The following is a 23,055-nucleotide window of genomic DNA, read 5'->3' as shown; positions in this document are numbered from 1 at the left end:
CAGTGCTCTTAACCACTGAGCCATCTCTCCAGCCCAAACCTTGTATTTTTCAATCATTTTAGCAGCTAGGCTAAATTTACTAGTTGTATAGGGATTGTCCTTGTATTTTAAAGTTTCATAAGGAACTTACTAAAAGATTATCTAAATCCAGTCTGCCTAGGTGTAAACTAGAACTGAAGATGACACGCCCTCATTTCTCTCTCACCTCATGTGTGATGTTGAGCTTGAGCTATGTAAGGGCTAAATGTGTCATTCTTAGACACTAAGGACACTGCAGTGCTTGTTCTTGCTAATGGCTGCTTTTTCCCCTGGGCTCTCCAGTGAGTGGGAGGCGTGCTGCTTCTAAATCCCAGGGCCCTTTGCCCCTCACTGGCTAAACACACACACTGTACATGTGTGCATGTTCAGCAGATCTATGCTCTGAACTTGGGTAAGCCACAGGCTCCCCTGTCACTGTGGGAAGGTAACTGAACCTACCCAGCCTTAGTTGGATGACACTCCTTTGTGGCCCTTCAATGAGGAGAAAGTATGTAAGTCCTCAGAAAGAGCCAGCTCCACCCAGCAGTGAGGCATGGCTCATGCTATGTGTGCTGGTGACAGCCAGCCCATTCCCGGGAGTCCAACAACTGTGTCCCTCAGGCATGGTCGAAAGAGCTGACAAGAAGCAACCCAGGGGGCAATGCTGTTGGGCTCCTGCTTCCTCGTCTGAGAAGCTAAGTTGCTGCCCTAGAACAGGCAGCAGGAAAAGCAAACAAGCGATGCCCCTCACCCATCCACCTCTCCTAGGTGCACACGTACCTCGAGACCTGATACATCTGTAAAGCCACTCTCCTCCTGACCCATCTTCTGCTCCTTGATATCAAGCATGGCGAGGGCCTCCAAGTACCGCTGATTCAAAACTAGGAAGGGCCACGGGCGACAGTGTTAGTTGTGAGGCCAGGACTATAGAGAGCTACACCAGTGCCTTACACTCATTCCTTCTAAGCAACACACACATTAGACATTACCCAAAGATTGGTCTCCATCCAGAAAAACCTACCTGATGAAACAGCAGGTATCATGGGAGAAAGGACATTTTTATTTTTATGTATGAGGGGCTTCTGATCTCCTGGAACTGGGGTTACAGACCGTTGTGAGCTGCCATGTGGTTGCTGAGAATTGAACCAGGTTCTCTGGAAGAGCCAGCCCTACATATTCACTTTAAAAAAAAAAAGTGAATGGGGCTGGAGAGATGGCTCAGTGGTTAAGAGCACCAACTGCTCTTTCAAAGGTCCTGAGTTCAAATCCCAGCAACCACATGGTGGCTCACAACCACCCATGATGCGATCTGACGCCCTCTTCTGGTGCATCTGAAGACAGCTACATGTGTACTTACACATAATAAGTCTTTGGGCCAGAGTGAGCAGGGACTGAGCAAGGGGAGTTGACCAGAGTGAGCAGAGGTCCTAAAAATTCAATTCCAGCCACATGAAGGCTCACAACCATCTGTTCAGCTACAGTGTACCCATATACCCATATACATAAAATAAATCTTTTTTTTTTTTTTTTTTTTTTTTTTTTTTTTTGGTTTTTCAAGACAGGGTTTCTCTTTATAGCCCTGGATGTCCTTGAACTCACTTTGTAGACCAGGCTGGCCTCGAACTCAGAAATCCGCCTGCCTCTGCCTCCCAAGTGCTAGGATTAAAGATGTGCACCACCACGGCCGACCAATCTTTTTTCTTTTTTAAAAAGTGAATATGTGGGCTGGAGAGATGGCTCAGTGGTTAAGAGCACTGACTGCTCTTCTGAAAGTCCTGAGTTCAAATCCCAGCAACCACATGGTGGCTCACAACCATCTGGATTGAGATCTGACGCCCTCTTCTGGTGTGTCTGAAGACAGCTACAGTGTACTTAATTATAATAATAAATAAAATCTTTAAAAAAGATAAAGTGAATATGTAAGGTAACTTATTCTGAGTCTCTGAAGACCGCTCTTGGGAATCTTTTTAGAATAAGCATTCCAATACCAACGGGACTAGAGTGGACGAGACATCATCTGTAGACCAAACCAGGACAATTCCTGAAAGGCATCGATGCTGGGTCTAGTTTGTAGTCTCATTTGATACTCTAAAACGGCAAGGTGGGGAGGGCAGGCAGGCAAGAGTGAGATTTGACAGAAGCCCATGTGGCCTCCAGTTGTCAAGGACAGCAGTCCATTGTTTCTGCTCTTCCTCTAGACCATTGTGTTAGGCAGCCAATGAAGTTATGTCTGCCCAACAGGCAGCACAAAGCCATGATTCAAATCAGTAGAAAAATCAACAAAGCACTATGGTAATAACTGGTCTTTTCCTGTTTCAGACAATGAGGGGACTAGATAATGAGATCTCCTATAACTACTCATATCAAATGTGCAAGTTACCCAAATTCCATCAGAGTCTTTCTTTTAAGAACTCTCAAGTCAGGTGTAGTGGCACACAGTTATAATCCCAGCATTCATTCGGGAGCCAGAGGCAGATCTCTGAGTTCAAGGCCAGCCTGGTCTGCAGACTGACTACCAGGGCAGCCAGAGCTACACAGAGAAACCCTGTCTCGAACTAAAAAACAAAAACAAAAAAAACTAAACAAGTTTTCCTAGTAGGCCCTCAGACCACAACAGAAAGAAGAGGCTTGGCTATCTAATAGAGAAGAGAATGTGCAATCTGTCCCTCTCAATCCGGAGTGAGTGTCCAAGGAGTGGGAGAGTGGGTGACTTCTGCCCTAAGCTACTGTAACACAGGTGACTGCTGCAGGCTCAGGCACATCTGCATCCAGACCTCACCCGGGGACTGCATGAGCTCAAAGAGCAACAAGGTCTGTCTCAGGGTTGGCTTTGTCCCCTTCAAACCACCACTTAGTGTCATCGGAGCAGAGGAGATTAGCATGTTTTCTTAAAAATCTGTAAGAAAATTAATGCCACCATGGATCTTCTCAGCACTCATAATGTGGTTCATTATACAAGGGATTTGTAACATGTAGAACATACATGTGTGGATACACACACATGCATACTCGTACATAAACGCACATACTCAAAGTCTCCTTAGCATTGTGTTCTGCCATTTTATTTTGCTTTTCAGAGAGAGTTTCTTACTCTGTCATCCTGATTGGCCTAAAATTCACTGTGGAGCCCAGACATTCTCAAACTCATGGCAATCCTCTTGCCTCAGCCTCTCAAATGATGGGCTCACAGGCTGCACCACTTTCCTAGCCCTTTATATTGAGACTGGGTCAAAACGGATCCTAGAAAGAAACTGATTCATGAACCCAGCCTTTCCTTTGGAATATCAGAAAAGTGTGGAAATAGCTGAGGCTGTAGCTGCACAGTATGTCAGCACTACTGGGTTAAGCACTTTTACTTATTGGAACTTTTGTTTTCTTGTAGACCCAGCTGGCCTCGAATTCACAGAGATCCATCCGCCTGCCTCTGCCTCTCAAGTGCTGGGATTAAAGGTGTGCGTGCGCCACCACCCGGCTTAAAGGCATTTTTACATTTTTTGAACATTTCAGCCATGTCCAGGATGTACTGAATCGCATCCACCCCCTGCTCCCTCCAGCAGCCTCTCCCAACGGTTGCTGGTTGTTGCCTTCTTTTCTTGAGACAAGGTCTTCTATGTATCCTTTGGCTGATATCAAACTCACTCTGTAGCCCAAGATGGCCTCAAACTTATAGAGATCCACCTGCCTCTGACCCACGAATGCTGGAATTAAGAGTGAGCCCCGTCATGGCTGGCCCACCTGTTTATTTTCAAATACTTATGCTGTTTGGATTTCACCTCCATAGTCTTATTTAGGAAATAAAAAAGAAACCCTTAAAGCAAATAAAAATTCTCAATGATGCGTTTCTTTCTTCCTTCCTTCCTTCCTTTCTCTCTCTCTCTCTCTCTCTCTCTCTCTCTCTCTCTTTCCTTAAATGATATTACTTTATTTTGTCTGGATTGACAAGAGTGTTTTTGGTACACTATACTTTATATATGCTGACCCCAAGAATCATTACAATACAGTACTCACCAGCATTCTTAGACTTTAGCATCTTTATTTCCTCTGTTCTCAACTTCAGATTCTCTCTGAGGACTGCATTGTCACAGTTTAGCCTGGAGAGGGGGAAAGCCTAACTAATTAAAACAGTAACACCTCATCACCAAGCAAAAATATTCTGATTTCTACACTTTATTTCGGTTTTTTTGTTTGTTTGTTTGTTTTTTGTTTTTTGTTTTGTTTTGTTTTGTTTTGTTTTTGTTTTTGTGGGAGGCACATAAGTGCACATGTGATCAAAGGGCAACTTGTGTTAGTGGGTTCTCTCCTACCACGTGGGTCTTAGGATCAAACTCAGGATGCTGGGCTAGGTGGTAAGTGTGTTTATCTACTGGGTGATTTTACCTTCAACTCATACGCTTAAAGCCTTTATCGACTTAGCTGAGAAAGAAGCAGAAGCAGAATTCGTATTCATTCACATTAAGACAGTTTTAATTCAACTTAATAACCCTTTGTAGGTCCAGGATTAGAACCAGTGGACTAAGCTGGGGGGGTGCGGATGACGGGAGAGATGGGGATGATGGGAGGGATGGGGATGACGGGAGAGATGGGGATGATGGGAGGGATGGGGATGATGGGAGGGATGCTGATGATGGGAGGGATGCAGATGATGGGAGGGATGCAGATGATGGGAGGGATGCAGATGATGGGAGGGATGCAGATGATGGGAGGGATGCAGACGATGGGAGGGATGCTGATGATGGGAGGAATGTAGATGATGGGAGGGATGCTGATGATAGGAAGCTATATGTGGGGGAGGGCATAGGAGACATTGGTATACCTCCTGCTCAGTGTTGCTTTAATTTGGTTTTTTAAGATTTATTGATTTATTTTATATATGTGAGTACACTGTGGCTCTCTTCAGATACACCAGAAGAGGGCATCGGATCCCATTACAGATGCTTGTGAACTCAGGACCTCAGTCAGTGCTCTTAACTGCTGAGCCCTCTTTCCAGCCCACTTTAATTCTTAAAAAAAAAAAAAAAAAAAAAAAAAAAAAAAAAAAGGCAACTCAAAAGTCCTTCACTGGGGGAAGGGGCAAGAGAATACCCATCCATGTTCCTAGCGCCATTACTCAAAATAGTTGTAAGGCAGAAACAAGCCCAAGTGGACATTAGGATTGAAAGTGTAAACACACACACACACACACACACACACACACACACACACACACACCAATATCAGAATCTTCTTGGAAGAAATTAGAAATCTTGGAAAGAAATTCTGAAACATTTTACAGCATGGAGGAACCTTGCAGGACAACTGAAAAGGACGAATACTGCATGATTCTATAAACATGAAACACTCGGAGTTGTCAGATTCACAGAGACAGGAGACTAAATGTAGGTTGTCCCCGGTCTCGGGAGGCGCTAATGAAGAGCTGCTGTTTGATGGGCCTCTCTAGATGCGTGCTAGTGATGCTTGTAAAATGGACTTCTCTCTGTGGGTTTGTTTGTTTGTTTGTCCCATGTAGCTAGAGCTGAACTTGAACTCTCTATGTGGCTGAGTATGAGCTTAAACTTGTGATCCCTCAGTCAAGCAAGGAGATTACATGTGTGTACCACCGTTCCGTGCTTGTTTCCTTTGGACCAGAGTCTTGCTGTATAGCCTAAGCTGACCTAATCCCTCTGCTTCAACCTTCTTAGTGTCATTACAGGTGTGTGCCACCATACCTAGTTTAATGTCATTATATTATTTGGTTTTGGAGATCGGATCTTGCAGAGCAGCCCTGGCTGGACCGATACACCACTGCCATCCACGTTGGCCTCAAACTCACAGCTGTCCTCCTGCCTTAGACTCTTGAGTATTGGTGTTAAAAGCATGTAATCCTATGTGGGACTTAATATCACTGAACTATATACCTTAAAAAAAAAACGACATTTATTTATTTCATGTATGTGAGTACACTGCAGCTATCTTCAGACACACCAGAAGAGGGGATCGGATCCCCATTACAGATGGTTGTGAGCCACCATGTGGTTGTTGGGAATTGAACTCAGGACCTTTGGAAGGAAGAGCAGTCAGTGCTCTTAACCACTGAGCCATCTCTCCAGCTCCTACTTTTTTTTTTAATGATACAGGGTTTCTCTGTGTAGCCCAGATGGCATGGGCATGGAACTCACAGAGATGCACCTGCCTCTGTCTCCATAGTACTGGGATTGAAGGAACGCATTACCACTGTCTGGCCAACTCTATATTTTAAAATGGTAAATCTTATATTAGAGCTCACATAATTTAAAAAAAAATACAAAGGAGGAGCCACTAGTGATGCAGCTTGGTGAGGGAGTGTTCATTTGTGTAACCTGAGCCCTGGATTTGAGCTGCAGCACCACAAACAAAGAAACAAACAAACAAACAAAACAGAAAGCAACGGGTCGCTGTGTCTATTGAATAAAAATGAAATTAGTTACAAAATGTCCGTAATTATCTAGCATCAGAAGCTTCACAAGAGAAATAAATCTAGTTAAAACCAGAAACCCAAGGGCCAGAGATAAGGCTCAGGGGTCAGAAGCACACACTGCACACACAAAGGTCTGGAGTTCAGGTCCCAGGACTGACTCTGTCAGGCAGAGAGAGTTATGCTACTTGTATGTGACTCTAGCACCTGGGGATCCAGTGCCCTCTTCTGGCCTCTGTGGGTCTCTGCACTCATGTACACATGCATATCCACACTTAGACATGTATAATTAAAAATAATAACGGTAAATCTTTAAATAAATGCCCCTCAGATGCAGTGCAACTCTATTACATGCACAAGGCCCTACATTTAACTCTCAGTGCCACAAACATACAAACCTGTCACATTTCTGGATCCAAGATTCTTCTATATTTTTAAATCTATCCTGATCAAATTCCATTTCCCACTGCAAGGCATTTATTTCCTATAGAAAGAGAAACATGACCTTCAAATTTTAAAAGGGGGGCATTTCATGAAAAGTTATCGGTATTAATCATTTAGAGACACTGAAGAGTGAAGTAAGTCATTTAATCATGCAACAGCTAAAAGAGCAAAAAAAGCCGGGCGTGGTGGCGCACGCCTTTAAGCCCAGCACTCGGGAGGTGAGTTCCAGGCCAGCCTGGTCTACAGAGTGAGTTCCAGGACAGCCAGGGCTATACAGAGAAACCCTGTCTGGAAACACAAACAAACAAAGCAAAAGGCTGCTCAGAAGAGTCTATGGCAATTGTACACTGAATGGACTTGAGCACTAGAAACACTTTGCCAAAGCTCACTGAATACAGAAAAGAAATTTTAAACTGTTTGGGTTCAAAAGTGGCTGTGCTGCTGGGTGGTGGTGGCGCACACCTTTAATCCCTGTGCTCAGGATGCAGAGGCAGGTGGCTCTGAGTTCAAGGCCAGCCTGGTCTACAGAGCAAGTTCCAGTACAGCCAAGGCTATACAAAGAAACCCTTTCCCAAAAACAAACCAACAAATAAAAACCAAAAAAAGGGGCTGGAGAGATGGCTCAGCAGTTAAGAGCAGTGACTGCTCTTCCAGAGGTCCTAAGTTCAAACAGCACCCACCCGGTGCTCACAACCATCTATAATTGTAATCCCAGGAGATACAATGTGCTCTTCTGGTGTGCAGTTGTACATGTAGACAAAATATCCATATACATAAAATACATAAATAAAAAAATCTTTAAAAAAACAAAAATAAAAACGTTGTACTGAGCCCAGACTTCTTAGTCCCCACCTCTGCTCATATATAGAGACCAAAAACTAAATTTACACTTGTGAGTCTTTGCCGAAAGGGCTCCATCAAAGGATGATAAAATTGACATAGGAAAGAGACATTAGAGCTGGAGAGATGGCTTAGAGGTTAAGAGTACTGGCTGCTCTTCCAGAGGTCCTGAGTTCAATTCCCAGTAATCACATGGTGGCTCACAACCATCTGTAATGAGATCTGGTGTCCTCTTCTGGCCATGCAGGCAGAACACAGTATACATAATAAATAAAATTTTTAAGAGAGAGAGAGAGAGAGAGAGAGAGAGAGTGAGAGAGAGATTTACAATGCTTAATCTCATATACAGTGAGATGTTCAGAAACATGCTTACTCTGCCTGAGGCACAGGAAGAAAAAGAGAAGAAAAATGAGAAGTGCCAAGTTGGTTGACCTTCTACTACCAGAAAAGGGAAATAAACCATACTTTACCCATGTAACAATCTATTTTAAAATGTAAGTGCCCCAAGGGAAAGCTATCAAAGACTCAAGTACTCCTTATGAGAGTACCAGGAACAACACACACATCATGGTCGTGAGCCTAAGGAAATTAGGTTTAAATATTATCCGAATGATTGCATCAATGCTAGCAGTTGCAAATACCTTCTCCAGAGATCTCTTTTGTTCTATAGTTTTTTGAAGCATTGTCTGTGTGTGGCTTGTGGCTTTGCCAAGCATTGCCTATGAAAAAAGAAAAATAGCATCAGTAAAACTAAGGAGTTTTATTTATTTATTTGTTTTTTTGTTTTGTTTGTTTTGAGACAGAGTTTATCTGTGCCTCTGCCTCCCAAATGCTGAGACCCCCACCCAGCTAAAATGAAGTTTTTTGGTTTTGTTTTTGTTTTTTGTGGGTGTTTTTTTTTTTTTGGGTTTTTTGTTTTTTTCTTTTTTTTTTTTGGTTTTTTGAGACAGGGTTTCTCTGTATAGCCTTGGCTGTCCTGGAACTCACTCTGTAGACCAGGCTGGCCTCGAACTAAGAAATCCACCTGCCTCTGCCTCCCGAGTGCTGGGATTAAAGGCATGCGCCACCACTCCTGGCTTAAAATGAAGTTTTAAACAGTCCTACTTGCACATGATAACATCTATGCGCATGTGCCCAAATGCATAGTTTATTTTTTAAAGATTTATTTTGTTTTCAATATGTGTACTTCTGAGTGTCTATGTGCATGTGTGTGTAGGTGCCTGAGGAAGATAGAAGGGGATGTCAGATCTCCTGGAGCAGGAGTTACAGGCAGTTGTGAGATAGCTGACCTAGGTGCTGGGAACCAAACTTGGGCCCTATGTAAAAGCAGTACCCACTGCTAACTAATGAGCCATCTCTCTAGCCCCACATTTAATTTAAGATAACAGCTTATAAACAAAATAGAAAAAAAAAAGATAACAGCTTATTAGCAAGATGAGAAAGTCACAAAGTGTGTGTGTGTGTGTGTGTGTGTGTCTTGTTTCCAAAACAGTGTCTCTGGGTGAAGCCTGGTCTTGAACTCTTGGTTCTGCTGCCACTGTCTCCCGAGTGCAGGGATTGCAATGCCACTTATTATTAGAATATGCTAAGTGACGAATTTTCAAAAATAAATTCTTACCATGCTTTGGAGGATTTTCAATGCTTCCTCTTTACCTTCAAGTTGTCTTTGAGACGCTTCAAGTTCCGTTTTTAAAATCTCTACGTCCTGTGGACAGAGATACCGTAGGCTTCAGTGTTTGCAAGGCATGTAACCCCGGTAACTGACCAAGCAGCTGGCTGGTCCACGTTCACCCTAAAACAAGGCTGTGAGTTTCTCCAGATGCTGAAGTGAACCAGAACTCACTACCAAGCTCCACTTGAAACAAAAGCCCGCCTCTTGCTTTTACCCTGGCCCCGCACCCCGCATAGCTGCAGCCATTTTGTTCCATGCCTGCCAGCTATTTCATATTGTTGCTGTAATATCCCTGCTGTCACTGACAAGAAAAATAACTTGACTCAGAGCAAGGTCATGCTGATCACATATCCTCTTATTTTCTGAGGTTTATCCAATCTTAAATTCCACAAAGCTTTATGTAGGACCCATCAAATTACAGGTCAATATGAGCTGTTATGTCTAAAATGGTGAGTCAGAGCTGACCACCAGGCAGCACTTCTTGCACCTGCATATGAACTTATTGGGGGTTTTGTGTTTTTTTTTTCCTTTATAAACTGACAGAGAAAGATATTTGTGGCCATGGCTCAGCCCCCAGAATTCTGAGCTACAGTTCTGATGGCTAAGTATCAGGTTGTGTGTTCAATAAACCATCCCTGTCTAAATTTGTGGGGTGACTCTTGGACCCCCAACAAGTATTATGAACATAAATACTTCCACCTTTAGACAATAGATTAGCAGAGTCTATCTGAGTCAAGACCACTTCTTAAAAGCCTTCCAAGGTGAAGCGGCTGAAGACCAACCACCACTTGCATTGTGGAAATGCAGCATTTACAGAAATACAGCCTAAGTGATGCTTTCCGTGTGTTTATCACTGTGATACACAGTTTAGGGTGTAATCCAGTTGCAATGATGCTGTATCAGATTAAGGTGGGCCCCAATCCAGTGGCCAGTGTGCCTGTGAAATAAGAGGCACCTTGGACACAATCCGGGAAGGGGGTGTAGGGGGCGGGGCAGGGGTGGGGGTGTAGGGGGAAGGTTAAGAAAAGGGACAAGGCCATGCGAGGCTGAGGCGGAGACTAGACACTACAGTTTAGGAACGTCTTGGCCTGCAGCAGCCTTCAGATGCAACATGGCATTCTAAAACCTTGATTTCAGACTTCTTCCCTCCAAGGCTGAGATAGCAGGTTTCTGTTCATGTCTCCAGCTCTGGTATTTATTTGCCTCAGTAGTCCCAGTTATCTAACCTTAGGAAGCAGGGTTCCTGTTTCTTAGAAAGGTGGCAGCTACTCAAAGATGCTGCGCCCATAGGGGCGAGGCTCAGGCGGGGCTCCTCAGACCACCTGGGTCGTTCTTGTTAGGTTGTCAAGCTGTCAATCAAGCCACAACCCTGCAGTCTCTTCCCCCTCTATAAGGAGCCAGCCAGATGCTCACCTAGAGACTAGCAGCCCCTCCCTCACTCTCTTATTACAGGATTAGTCTGGGTCCTACTGAGTGCCTGCTTCAATGTCCCTTGGCATGTAGGCTAGCTAGCCCAGGCTAGGTCATGTGGTGTGGAGCATCCCCTGAAAACTTATGACTTGGAAATTTCCTTTGTTAATCTGGAATCGAAGGCTCTCTCCCTTCAAGGCACATCACACCATCAACGTGGCCTCTCTTTTGTAATTTCTAGTAATTCTCTGGTCTTCTGACTTCAAGGACATTACACTAAGACAGTTTTTTTTTCCCAGCCCCACCTAGAGGAAAGGCATCTATAACGAAGCAATGCCAATTTTCCCAGTAGTTTAGATGGATTGATAGGATTAGAGAAGCTGGACAGAGAAGTGGTGGGCAAGCCTGAAGGGTCAGGCATGCTTACATCAGAGGGCTTTTTTAGAAACAAAGACTGGGGCCAGCAAGATGGCTCGGCAGAGTAAGGAGTTTGCCTCCAAGTCTGACCACCTAAATTTAATCCCTGGAATACACAGGATGGAACTCGAGAACTCCAGCAAGTTGTTCTCTGATATCCACAGTGTGCTGTGGCAATACACAGAGAGAGAGAGAGACAGAGACAGAGAGAAACATACACAGAGTCAGAGAGAGAGAGAAACACACATACACACAAAGAGACAGAGACAGAGAGAGTCAGAGAGAGAAACATACATGGAGAGTCAGACAGAGAGAGAGAGAGAGCGAGAGAGCGCACATAAGAAACAGAGGAGGCAATCCCAGCACTTGGGAGGCAGAGGTAGTTGGATTTCTGAGTTCAAGGGCAGCCTGGTCTAGAGTGAGTTCTAGGACAGCCAGGGCTATACAGAGAAACCCTGTCTCGAAAAACAAAAACAAAAATAAAACAAAACAAAAAAAAGAGAAAGAAACAGAGGAGGCCTGTTGTAAAGTATGAACTCAAGAGATAAAGGGACAGAGGAGTCTGCCAGAAGCGACAGGCACAGTGCTCACTCAGTACCACGAGGACATACCTCTAAGGCTTCATGAAGACGTCGCCTTAACTGCTCATCCGACAATTCTGAGTTAGAATCTATTGGAGGAAAAGTGAATACTTTCTTTAGTTCAATACCAGTTATTTAGCTGGGCATGGTGCCGTGCTCCTTAAATCCTGAGACTTTGGAGGCATAGGCAGGTGGATCTCTGTGAGTTTGAGGCCAGGTTGGTCTACAGAGTAAATTCCAGGGCAGCCAAAGCTATGCTGAGAGACCCTGTCTCAAATGTGCCCTGCCCCAGCAAAATACGGGACCTTTGTTTACAAAAGACTAAATATTTCATCCTTAAATTGCAAAATGAAAAAAAATTATTATAACTAATTATAAAAATAAAATATGACCCCTTAAATACCCACAAATTAAAAGATATGTGGTTTTGATGATGCAGCTTCTAAAGAATTGTGATATGAAACTTATGTTAATGAATTGACTAATTACTACACAAGTGTGTAGGGAAACATGAATGCTCTAAGTCAAATAAGTGGATTTTAGCTTAAGTTTAAGTGGTGTGGTAACAGTAACAACACCTAGGAATGAAACTTTGACTTCTTTCCAAGAACAATGGCCAGCAGGATGTTTTCTGTCACCTTACTGCACATTTTACACATGAATACTCCCAGAACCCGTACCTGCACCTGGCACCTAATATACCTAATAACTGTTGACTGGGGTGGGAGTGGGGGTGGAGCGGGGCATAAAACTGTATGACAAAAAAAGGGAACCATGGTAAGCAGGTATCAGACTCACACACGTATGACATTAGAGCAGACTAGCTACTGTGCCTCCTGACTGCTGCAGAACTCGGAAATAAAACATCAGTTACTGTTGAACTCCACAAATTTTTTCAAGGGAATAAGATGTGGCCCAGTGAGGTGGCTCAGCAAGAAAGGGCGACTGCCACCGAGTCTGAGGACTTGAGTTCTAGACCTGGGACCCACATGGTTGAGGGTAAGAATTGGCTCCTTCGAGCTGTGGCATGCCTTGGCATGTGCTTGCGTCCCCCCTCGCCCCCCAATAAACAAATTTAATCTAAAAAAAAAAAGCTTAATGAGATAAAGATGAAAATCTACTGCTGTTATTGATTTTCCTGTGCTGGGAGTGTAAGGGCCCTGATTGCGCCCACGGGGAGGGCGGACAGCCCGGGGTCTTAACCTGTGCTGCTCAGTCTGGATGCTCGGTATCCCTCAGCGCTTGTATCTTGAAAGCCCTTCCTCCTGGAATACTGGAAACTGGTTTCGCTTCTTTCTTCTCCCTTTCTTGGAAACGGAGGAGGGCTTGAGTTCTTTCCATCTGACCTTTTCTTAGATGTAATCGAACACGGAACTTCATAAATACCACCGGGTTTTCTTCCGAGGCCATAGCCTAGGTCACCTTCGGTCATGTCATCCTCTGTTTCCCAGATGTCCTCTGCCTCGCTCGATGACCTCGGCACTTTGCTCATTAGCCAAATGCTGTTTTATCATAAGGGAAAACAGTACAGATATGGAGAACAGTGGTTAAAAAGCAGTCAGCAGCCGGGCGTGGTGGCGCACGCCTTTAAGCCCAGCACTCGGGAGGCAGAGGCAGGCGGATTTCTGAGTTCGAGGCCAGCCTGGTCTACAAAGTGAGTTCCAGGACAGCCAGGGCTATACAGAGAAACCCTGTCTTGAAAACCAAACCAACCAACCAACCAACCAACCAAACAAACAAAACCCCCAAAAAGCAGTCAGCAAAAAGATGAGGTAAAGGAGAAGGAAGAGGAAGGAGGAAGAGGACGACGACGAGGAGGAGGAGGAGGGCTGGAGAGAGGGCTCAGTGGTTAAGAGCACTGACTTCTCTTCCAGAGATCCTGAGTTTAATTCCAAGCAACCACATGGTTGGCTCACAACCATCTGGAATGGGATCGGTTGCCCTCTTCTGGTGTGTCTGAAGACAGCTGCAGTGTACTCATATACATAAATTAATTAAAAAGGAAAGCAGTCAGCAGATGCAGCAATGCCTCTTCTGGGTCTCCACCCCCCCCCCCCAATGACGTGAAAACATTTATGTTAAAGCGGTGCCTACACTTGTTGTCAGGGGTGACTGCCACGCTCACTGTCACTAACTTACAACTGCCGAGTTATAGATAAAGAAAATGTGGTGCGTTGCAGAGATGGCTCAGCAGTTAGGAGCACAGGCTGCTTACAAAGGACCAGAGTTCAATTCCCAGCACCCACATCAGGTGGCTCACAGCTGTCCATAACTCCAGCTGCAGGAATTCTATACCCTCTGTGGCCTCCAAGGGCTTCTGCACACAGTGATATACATACAGATAAACAAGCACCCACATACACATAAATATAAATAGATGTTAAAATTAAACCACAAACTTAACACACAGATGCCCCTTGTAATATCCTAACTGGAAGTATTTAATCTCGGGTCATTTTCCGAGGGAAAGGGTTCCAGCTCGTACTTCGAAGATGGAGGTGAACTGTAGAGAAGGCTAGGAAGGCTAGAACCTAAATACAGAACCCTAGTAATCAGGGAAGAGCAGACCAGTCAGCCAACCGAGGTGACAGACACTCCAAATGCAAGCTTATGAAGGAGACAGTTCTGTTTCTACAAGTCTGAGAGTGGTACAAGATTCGGACAAGTGTGAATGAGGTTTCTCCTGACTACAGTGTTATAGGAAGACTCTGCCTCCTGCCTTTGTCCATTACTGCAGGGTCAAGTCACCTTTGGCTCTGTGTGATTGGCACACAGTAAATCATCCAGGAAGGCATGCATCCCTCTCAGTTTCCTCCTTTTCTTTCCTTCTTAAATCACATTGTCACGTGAGTAAGAACCAGAGCCTGTGCAATGGCCAAGGGCCCGCCCGGCATTCTGTCCACCTCTCCCATTACCACGGCAGGTCGGTCACCCGCACATTCTCCTCTGCCATTGCCCAAACCTGCTCCAAACACCCTCACACAGAACAAACAGGCCAACGGGTATCCTGTCTGGCCCACCACACTCCTCTAGAACTGAACTCAGCTTCTCAAATCTAGCAGTTGCTCAATAAAGACTCATTTACTGAACAAATAGAAAGAAGACGAAAACGCACAGATATAAACACTTGTCTCCAGGATGAGGACACACAACAGGCACCACAGGAGAAAAGCGTCTTAGAGAATGCTCCGTCCCTGAACCCTGCCAGTCCCCAGCCCACCGGGGCCACTTACTCGGTCCCAGGGAGCTGCTGGACACTCAGCCTCCTCCCTCAGAGCGGAGTGCAGCAGCGAGCTCAGGCTTTCAACACTGTGCATTGCAAAACAGTGGCTTTGCTGCAACTGTGGAGAAATTTTTACTTGTTTTTTTTTTTTTAAACTGTGAGTTAAAAAAAAATCTAGTGTCAAGCTTTAATTCAATGAGAATAAAATATAAATAATAATAATAAAATACAGTCACAGTATGAATCTGTAGGCAGATGGGACTGAAAATCTAAATATCCTGCTGCTTAAACAGATGCGTACTGGGATATTCGAAGAAACCAAACTGGTCTTGGGTTTTTTTGCTGAGATAATTCTCTTATTTTTCACTTTTAAAACCATATGCCCGCACTGGTAGGACACACCTTTAAGCCCAGCACTCTGGAGGCAGAGGCAGGTGGATCTCTGAGTCCGAGGCCAGCCTGGTCTACAGAGTGAGTTCCAGGACAGCCAGGGCTGCACAAAGAAACACTATCTCAAAAAACAAAGAAACAAACAAACATGCAGATACCACATCAATCTCCCGTATGAAGTTTTTCTGTTGTTTTTAGCTTCCGAGTACCTTATATTTCAACATTCTCATCAGGTGATTGCAAACTGAAACCATGTCAAATTTCCCCAGAGACCCCTGACGATTCTAAGCACTGCCAAGGCCATGAGGCGATTCAGACTCAGAGTCAGGCTGAGTATAAAACTATACAACTCTATGGAAAATGGCCCAGTGACTTCTTTTTCTGTTGGTTTTCAAGACAGGGTTTCTCAGTGCAGCCCTGGCTGTCCTGCAACTTGCGCTGTAGACCAGGCTGGTTTGGGGGACTCATGGAGATCCGTCTGCCTCTGCCTCCCAAGTGCTGGGATTAAAGGTGTGCACTACCATGCCCAGCCTGTACTGTCCTGTACTTTAACCACAGTGGTAATTTGTCAAACTCCAACACATTGTATACTTGGTTTTGTACATTTATTTATTTATTTATTTATTTATTTATTTATTTAGGTTTTTCAAGACCCCAAATTGTACACTTAAAGTGACATGCTTAATTATACAGTTGTAAATTTTATTTAAGTTATATCCTACACCTTAAAACCTAAAGCATGGGCTGCAGAGATGGCTCAGTGGTTAAGAACACTGACTGCTCTAGCGAAGGTCCTGAGTTCAAATCCCAGCAACCACATGGTGGCTCACAGCCATCTGTAATGGGATCTGATGCCCTCTTCTGGTGTGTCTGAAGACAGCTACAGTGTACTTACATATAATAAATAAATCTTTAAAAAAAAAAAAACAAAAACTGCCGGGCGTGGTGGTGCATGCCTTTCATCCCAGCACTTGGGAGGCAGAGGCAGGTGGATTTCTGGTCTACAAAGTGAGTTCCAGGACAGCCAGGGCTATACAGAGAAACCCTGTCTCGAAAAACAACAACAACCAAAAACAAACAAACAAACAAACAAACAAACATAAAGCATACAAGGAAAACTGGACTGACTGACTCTCTGTCGTAAATCTTTTTTTTTTTTTTCCGAGACAGGCTGGCCTCAAACTCAGAAATCCACCTGCCTCTGCCTCCCAAGTGCTGGGATTAAAAGCGTACCCTACCACCGCCCAGATTGTGGTAAATCTTTACTCAGATTCTATTTACTCCTCATAAACAGCCTGCTTTGAGACACTATTATCATTAACAGCTAACAAGAGGTGGGGATGGGCCTTGGAGGTCTCATGCCTGGTGACAGGTTAACAGTCTCCCACTGTTGTAGATCACAGGATCACAGTATTCCGAGTTCTCAGAACTTGCAGAACGGAAAATAAAAGTCTAAAGCGGCTGTGTAGAGAAACACAGCACAGGACTGACTACCTTCATTCTTTTTCAGTTTGTATTACGTGACATCCCTGTTTAAAAGGCACGGTATTTCTGGTAAAAGCACATCTGGGGGCGGGACATGCAGCTCGGTTAGCAGACTGCTTGCACAGCCTGCAGAAGGCCCTGGGTTGGACTCCCAGAGCTCCATGAATTTGGCATGGCTGTACACGCCACTCAAAAGGTAGAGGCAGGAGGATTAGAAATTCAAGGTCATCCTTTGCCACATACTATCTGGAGATACATGATATATACAGCCTGAGATACATAAAACCCTGCTTGTTTTTAATCTATTTTGACTTACTTGTCATGGTAGATAGGGAATTATTTATAGAACCAAAAAATTGTCTTGGGGGACTACACTTACCCCCACTATAGCCTCCTGCTTGATAAATGCAATTTTTTTTTTTTTCGAGACAGGGTTTCTCTGTATAGCCCTGGCTGTCCTAGAACTCACTTTGTAGACCAGGCTGGCCTCGAACTCAGAAATCTGCCTGCCTCTGTTTCCCGAGTGCTGGGTCTAAAGGCGTGTGCCACCATGCCCAGCTCGTTTTTTGTTTGTTTGTTTGTTTTGTTTTGTTTTTTTAATGCAATTTTAAAAAAAGATTTATTTATTATTATCATACACTGTAGCTGACTTCAGACACACCAGAAGGGGGCATCAGATCTCATTATGGGTGGTTGTGCGCCACCATGTGGTTGCTGGGATTTGAACTCAGGACCTTCAGAAGATCAGTCAGGGCTCTTACCTGCCGAGCCATCTCTCCAGCCCTGATAAATGCAATCTTGGGCCTTCACTAAGAATGAAGTTCACTGACAGAAAATTTGCCTAGAATATATGAAGCCCTGGGTTCAATCCCCAGAGACCAAAAACAAACAAGAAGAAGAAAAAAAAAGAGACACGGTCAAGTCTAGATGTTCAGCAACAAGGAAGACAGATCTGGTCAATACAGAGGGGAAGGAGGTTTCTGCGAGGAAGGTGTGGCTAACCGTAGAGTTAGACAAAGCTGATTTGCTCTCTGAGAAGAGGACCCTGTTATACAGTCCAGGTTGACTTCATTCACTGTGTAGTGCAGACTGGCCTCTAACCTGCAGGCCTCCTGACTCTACCTCCTGGGTAACTGCATTAGCAATCAGTTTAAGAATTTGTTACGGTTGATTTTTGTTTTCTGAGCCCAGTTGCTCTGGAACTCACAACGTGGCCCAGGCTGACCTTGAGTTGGTGGTCTCTTCTGGACCCTCTCTCGAGTGCTAGGATAACACTTGTGCTTTGCCATATCCACACAATTCTTTTATCTTTTTAGCAGGGTCTTCCTATGTTGCTCTGGCTGGCCTGGGTACTCACCATGTAGCTCAGGTGGCCTTAAACTTTCGGCCAAACTCCTAGCTCTGCCTTTTGAGTTGGGGATTATAGGCAAGCACCACCATGCCCAGTTCAGGAACATCTGTTAATGTACCACATGTATTCATATATTCAGCATCATGAGTTGTCTTGCTATTGGGTGCTGAATATAAAGAATGAGTTTTCCTATGCCCTGGTACTCTGTTGGTTTTGTTTAGTTTTGTTTTGTTTAGTTTGGAAATTGAACCTAAGGCCTTGTACATGAAGGGTAAGCACAATTTCCCCTAAGCTACATCCCTCTTTAATTTTTTTTTCAAGACAGGATTTCCCTGTGTAGCATTGGCTGTCCTGAAACTCACTCTGTAGACTAGACTGGCCTTGAACTCAGAGATCTACTTTCCTCTGCCTCCTGAGTTCTGGGATTAAAGGTGTATGCCAATACTGTCCGGTCCAGCTCTAATTTTTTTTTTAGTTTTTTTTTGTTTGTTTGTTTTTGTTTTTTCGAGACAGGGTTTCTCTGTGTAGCCCTGGCTGTCCTGGAACTCACTTTGTAGACCAGGCTGGCCTCGAACTCAGAAATCCGCCTGCCTCTGCCTCCCAGAGTGCTGGGATCAAAGGCGTGCGCCACCATGCCCGGCTTTTTTTTTTTTTGTTGTTGTTGTTTTTTAAAAAATTTTTTTAAATGTAACTTTGATGGGCACTGGCCATGTAGTATTCATATGTGATGGTAAGAATTAAACTTCACTTTGGGGACACATGACTTCTTAGAATCACAAGCCTCCCAGTGAGTTTAATATGTCCGATATTAATCAGGGAAAGAGCAGGTTGTAGAAAGTGTGGCCTCGATGTCTGATCTCTAGCCTGATAAGAGTCATTGGCTCAAAAATGAATTTAGGTCTAATGACTGGACAGTGTCATTCGGTGAACCATGGGTAGGGTACAAGATGTAAATCTCTCTTTTATTTGGCAGATGTAATTGTCATCTTGGAGACTTACTGCTGACTATGCTCACCTTTCCTAGTTCTTTCTGAACTCTTGCTGCCTGATCCAAGTCAGTTCTGGCTCAAACTCCTCTCCAAACTGACTGATTCAATCTGGCTTCTCTCAGCTTCTCCCTGATTTGTTCTGCTTGGCCTCAAACTGACTCTGGCAGTTTGCTCTAATCTTCTGGCTTCTTCTCATTCTCAGCTACAGTAATCAAATAAATACGTTGAATTTCACTATTAAGCAGACTTGGTGGTATATATGACAAGGCACTCAAGAGGCTGAAGAAGAATACCAGCTGAGACCAACCTGGGCGACATAGTAAGATCGCATCCCCTCAGGAAAGGGAAGAATTTGTGTACCAGTTTATCTACTTTTTAAGTGAGATTACAACATATAAATTAAAAAAAAAATTTTTTAGAGTATTAAACTTCTGTTTATGTATCAGCATTTTGCAAAGCATATTCCATGGAACATTCCTCCACCCTATTAATATTTCTAGACATAAAAGGGTTCTTTTGATTTTGTTGAGAGATATTTTTCCTAATCCAAGAATACATGACTTGCCCAAATAACACAGATAACCGGTCAGTATAGCCAGGACTAGAAATCATATCCATCCCTGTCTGGTCCTCTGGACACTTGGGGAAGGGCAAGCATGAATAGACTGTCAGCAATATTCCTATTTTTCACTAAAATAACTGAAAAATAGTGACCTGCTGATTGCTAACGCCAAGATTTAGCCCCACCCCCAAAGCCTCTGTAGGAGCTCTGACACTTTAACTTCCCACATCTGCTCTCTGGGACACCAGGGCTTCTCAACCAAGCAACAAAGCAGCTCCTGCCCTTTTGCCAGGAGGGCCACCTCTGTGCCTTCCAAGGCTCCTTCTCTTCTGGCTCCTCCTGGATAGGCTGCCTTCCACTGTTACCACTCTTAAACACACGTTTCCAGCCGGACATTCTGCCTACAATCCTAATACAACTGAAACCAAGTTCGTTTCTTTCCCCACTCCCAATCCGGGTCTCTTCTAGGGTTCTCTATTTTGTCAAATGTGTCATCTATGTTTCAAAAGCATCAAGTAAATTTGGAATCAATTTCCCCCTTTCTCTTTGATCCTCACATGCCTTTAATCCCCAAGTCTTCAAGTCTCACAAATATCTCCCCAAATCATATCCTTTGCACTTGAATTTCCTAGTTGAATTTATGATAACTTCTGGCCTGAACCAACAGAGCCACCCTACACACCGTGCTGAGTCAATACTTTTTAAACAGATCTAAGGATGTCCCTCTCTTACCCTAACACATTCCATGGCTCCAATAAAGGTATGTCTCATTTGCTCACATCTAACAGATTCTCCAAGATATTTGTTGAAGCGAAATGAGAGAGGACACATTCCAAAGGGAAAAACTTAGGCAGCAGGATCTACCCCCACCAGCCTGACAACTTTGCTTTTAGCAAACAAGTTGATCAAACAGCTACCTACTTCCTGTCCTGTCCGGCTTGGTGGGGAAAAAACTAACATAAACCCTCCTTGGTGAACCATGAGCCGCTTCTCTTTGCTGTGGGCTGTATATATTAACTTTTAGCTTTAGAATAATTTTAGATTTACAATAAGTTGCAAAGATTTAGACCTCTATGCCCGTCACTTAAATTCCTCTAAAGTTAGCATCAGGGTACATTTATCAAAAATTGAGACAAAGACACCAGCGCAGGTTAAACTAAACCACACACTTCCGTAGATTTCCTGTTTTTCTCGAGGGCTTTTGTTCGTTCCTTTTTGTTTCAAGATATTGAAACCAGGATATTGCATAGCATTTAGTGCGTTACAGCTTTATGGCTCAAAACTAATAGTTAAATAATAGCAAGAAAAGACAGAAACAGAGTTTTTGAAATCGGTATTCTTCGGTGTCAGACCATTAATGGCTGGCTCTATGTGGGGAAAGGAGCCCTATTGCTAGTCTGACCACCACCTGCAGTTTCCACTCCTGGGCAGCTCGGCTCCATACCCTCCCCACCGCGGGTTCCCGGTGTCCTGGCCTGACGCTGGCACTCTGCGCATCCGTCCCAAGGATCGAACCTTCCGCTGCGCAGCCCGCGCGCCCCTTCAGAGGCTCACCCCACTCCGCCACGCGTCCTCGGGCCACGTGACTGCACGACCACCGCAGGGGACCCGAAAGGATCGCCAGGTCCGGGTGGGCCAGCGGCGCTTCAGCTCTCCTGAGCCCAGTATCCGTGCCTCCGTGCAACCGGATGTTAGCTGCCCTCCTCCAACTTCAGCTCCAAAGCCGGATGGACAAACCGACGGGCAAATAAAAGTCTGAGATTTAGAACAGACTGGGGCAAGGTGAGCGTCAATACATGGAAAATTATGAGTCCCAACCTTGGGACTTCAGGAACCCCCTAAGAGAAAAGTGTGCCGGAGCTGGGGTTCCCGGAGAGGTAGATCTCGGAACACCGGCTTTCGGCATTAGAAAGCCCGGTTAGGAACCCTGAAGGCAGCCTGGGCCAGAGGGAGCGCTGAAGCACAGGCGGAGCGGGAGGCAATGCCTGGAGAGCGACCCCTGCTCCTTTCCTATCACAGGTGCTACCTCGCACTAACCCATCCGCCATACTGGATCAACTTCATGACCTTGTTGAAATGGTTGTGTTCTAATTCTCTGTGCCAATACCCTTAACCGAAGACTTTGTTATTTTCAAACACTTTCCCAGGCTTGAAGATTACTCTGGTAGAAATAGACATCAGATCCTTCTCTGGCACTAATGAACTTCGCAGACTAGAGCCAGTCTAGTCTGTATTGTCCTTAGTTACTTAGACATGAGGAAAATCCGACTTAGAACGGATTTTATCTTGGGAGTCTTTCTCATAAACTTCATGCAATCACCTAGCTACGTGATTCTATACCTGTGTTGAAACTAGTGCACTACTTCCAGGAGTGGCTGTGTGAATTCAAAGCTCATTAAAAAACATGTTTCAGACTGCCGGCATACTAATATATGTTATCACTCATGTGTTTGTGATAGTAAAAATCTGCAAACGTATGTCCACCGGAAAATTGATTAATTAAAACTAATATATCAGGACTCCTGGGCATGGGGGCGGGCGGGTAGGGGGATGGAGAAAAGAAGACACCTGGTGTGAACTGCAAGGTCCATTAACACGTGCACACATGTACTTACATTCGTCTATTCTACAAATACACCGCACACACAAGCAACTCTTTTAACAGATGTGAAGTGTGTCTTTTTTTGAAGTGCTGGTAATCACAGTGAGCTTGTGACGGTTTGTTTGAGAATGGCTCCTATAAGCTTATATTTTTCGAATGCTTAGTCTCTGGTTAGTGGAACTACTAGGTTTGGGACCGATTAGGAGGTGTGACTTTGGTGGAGGGGGTGTGTCACTGAAGGTGGACCAGTCTCTCTCTTCTGCTTGTGGGTCAGGTGTAAGCTCTTAGCTACTGTTCCAGAGCGGTGCTCCCCACGATGATGGCCGTGGACTCACCATCTGAAACTGTAAGCAAACTTCCCAATCAGATGCTTTCTTTTATAAGTTGCCTTGGTCACGGTGTTTTTTCACAGCAGTAGAACAGTGAGTGACTAAGCCAGGTTTTGTACATCTAAACATTTGCCATCACTGAGCCACACCCCGAGACTACATTTAAGTCTCCAAATCTTTTTTTTTGTTTTTTGTTTTTTTTGTTGTTGTTGTTGTTTTCAAGACAGGGTTTCTCTGTGTAGCCCTGGCTGTCCTGGAACTCACTCTGTAAACCAGGCTGGCCTCAAACTCAGAAATCCGCCTGCCTCTGCC

The 23,055-nt window shown here is 44.4% G+C and overlaps 1 protein-coding gene across 6 annotated transcripts in view; it reads right to left on the bottom strand.

The window, feature by feature from the left end:
- Ccdc125 (coiled-coil domain containing 125) overlaps nucleotides 1-22,284 on the bottom strand; it is a 28,307-nt gene extending 6,023 nt beyond the window's left edge. The window contains exons 1-9 of one of the 6 annotated variants that reach the window (XM_011244703.3): nucleotides 21,221-22,284; nucleotides 15,046-15,153; nucleotides 13,016-13,314; nucleotides 11,843-11,901; nucleotides 9,351-9,437; nucleotides 8,374-8,451; nucleotides 6,847-6,932; nucleotides 4,027-4,109; nucleotides 799-899 (exon numbers count right to left, since the gene is read on the bottom strand). In XM_011244703.3, the coding sequence (XP_011243005.1) occupies nucleotides 799-899; nucleotides 4,027-4,109; nucleotides 6,847-6,932; nucleotides 8,374-8,451; nucleotides 9,351-9,437; nucleotides 11,843-11,901; nucleotides 13,016-13,304 (783 nt within the window). In that variant the 5' untranslated portion in view covers nucleotides 13,305-13,314; nucleotides 15,046-15,153; nucleotides 21,221-22,284. The remainder of the gene's footprint in view (nucleotides 1-798; nucleotides 900-4,026; nucleotides 4,110-6,846; nucleotides 6,933-8,373; nucleotides 8,452-9,350; nucleotides 9,438-11,842; nucleotides 11,902-13,015; nucleotides 13,315-15,045; nucleotides 15,154-21,220) is intronic. The other 5 variants (XM_011244705.1, XM_017315630.2, XM_011244704.1 and 2 more) reach the window with 5 other exon arrangements.
- Nucleotides 22,285-23,055: the final 771 nt, after the last annotated feature.

Source organism: Mus musculus, chromosome 13 (genome assembly GCF_000001635.26).
Source record: "Mus musculus strain C57BL/6J chromosome 13, GRCm38.p6 C57BL/6J".
Classification (NCBI taxonomy): Eukaryota; Metazoa; Chordata; class Mammalia; order Rodentia; family Muridae; genus Mus; species Mus musculus.
This window is presented reverse-complemented; position numbering and strand designations above follow the sequence as displayed.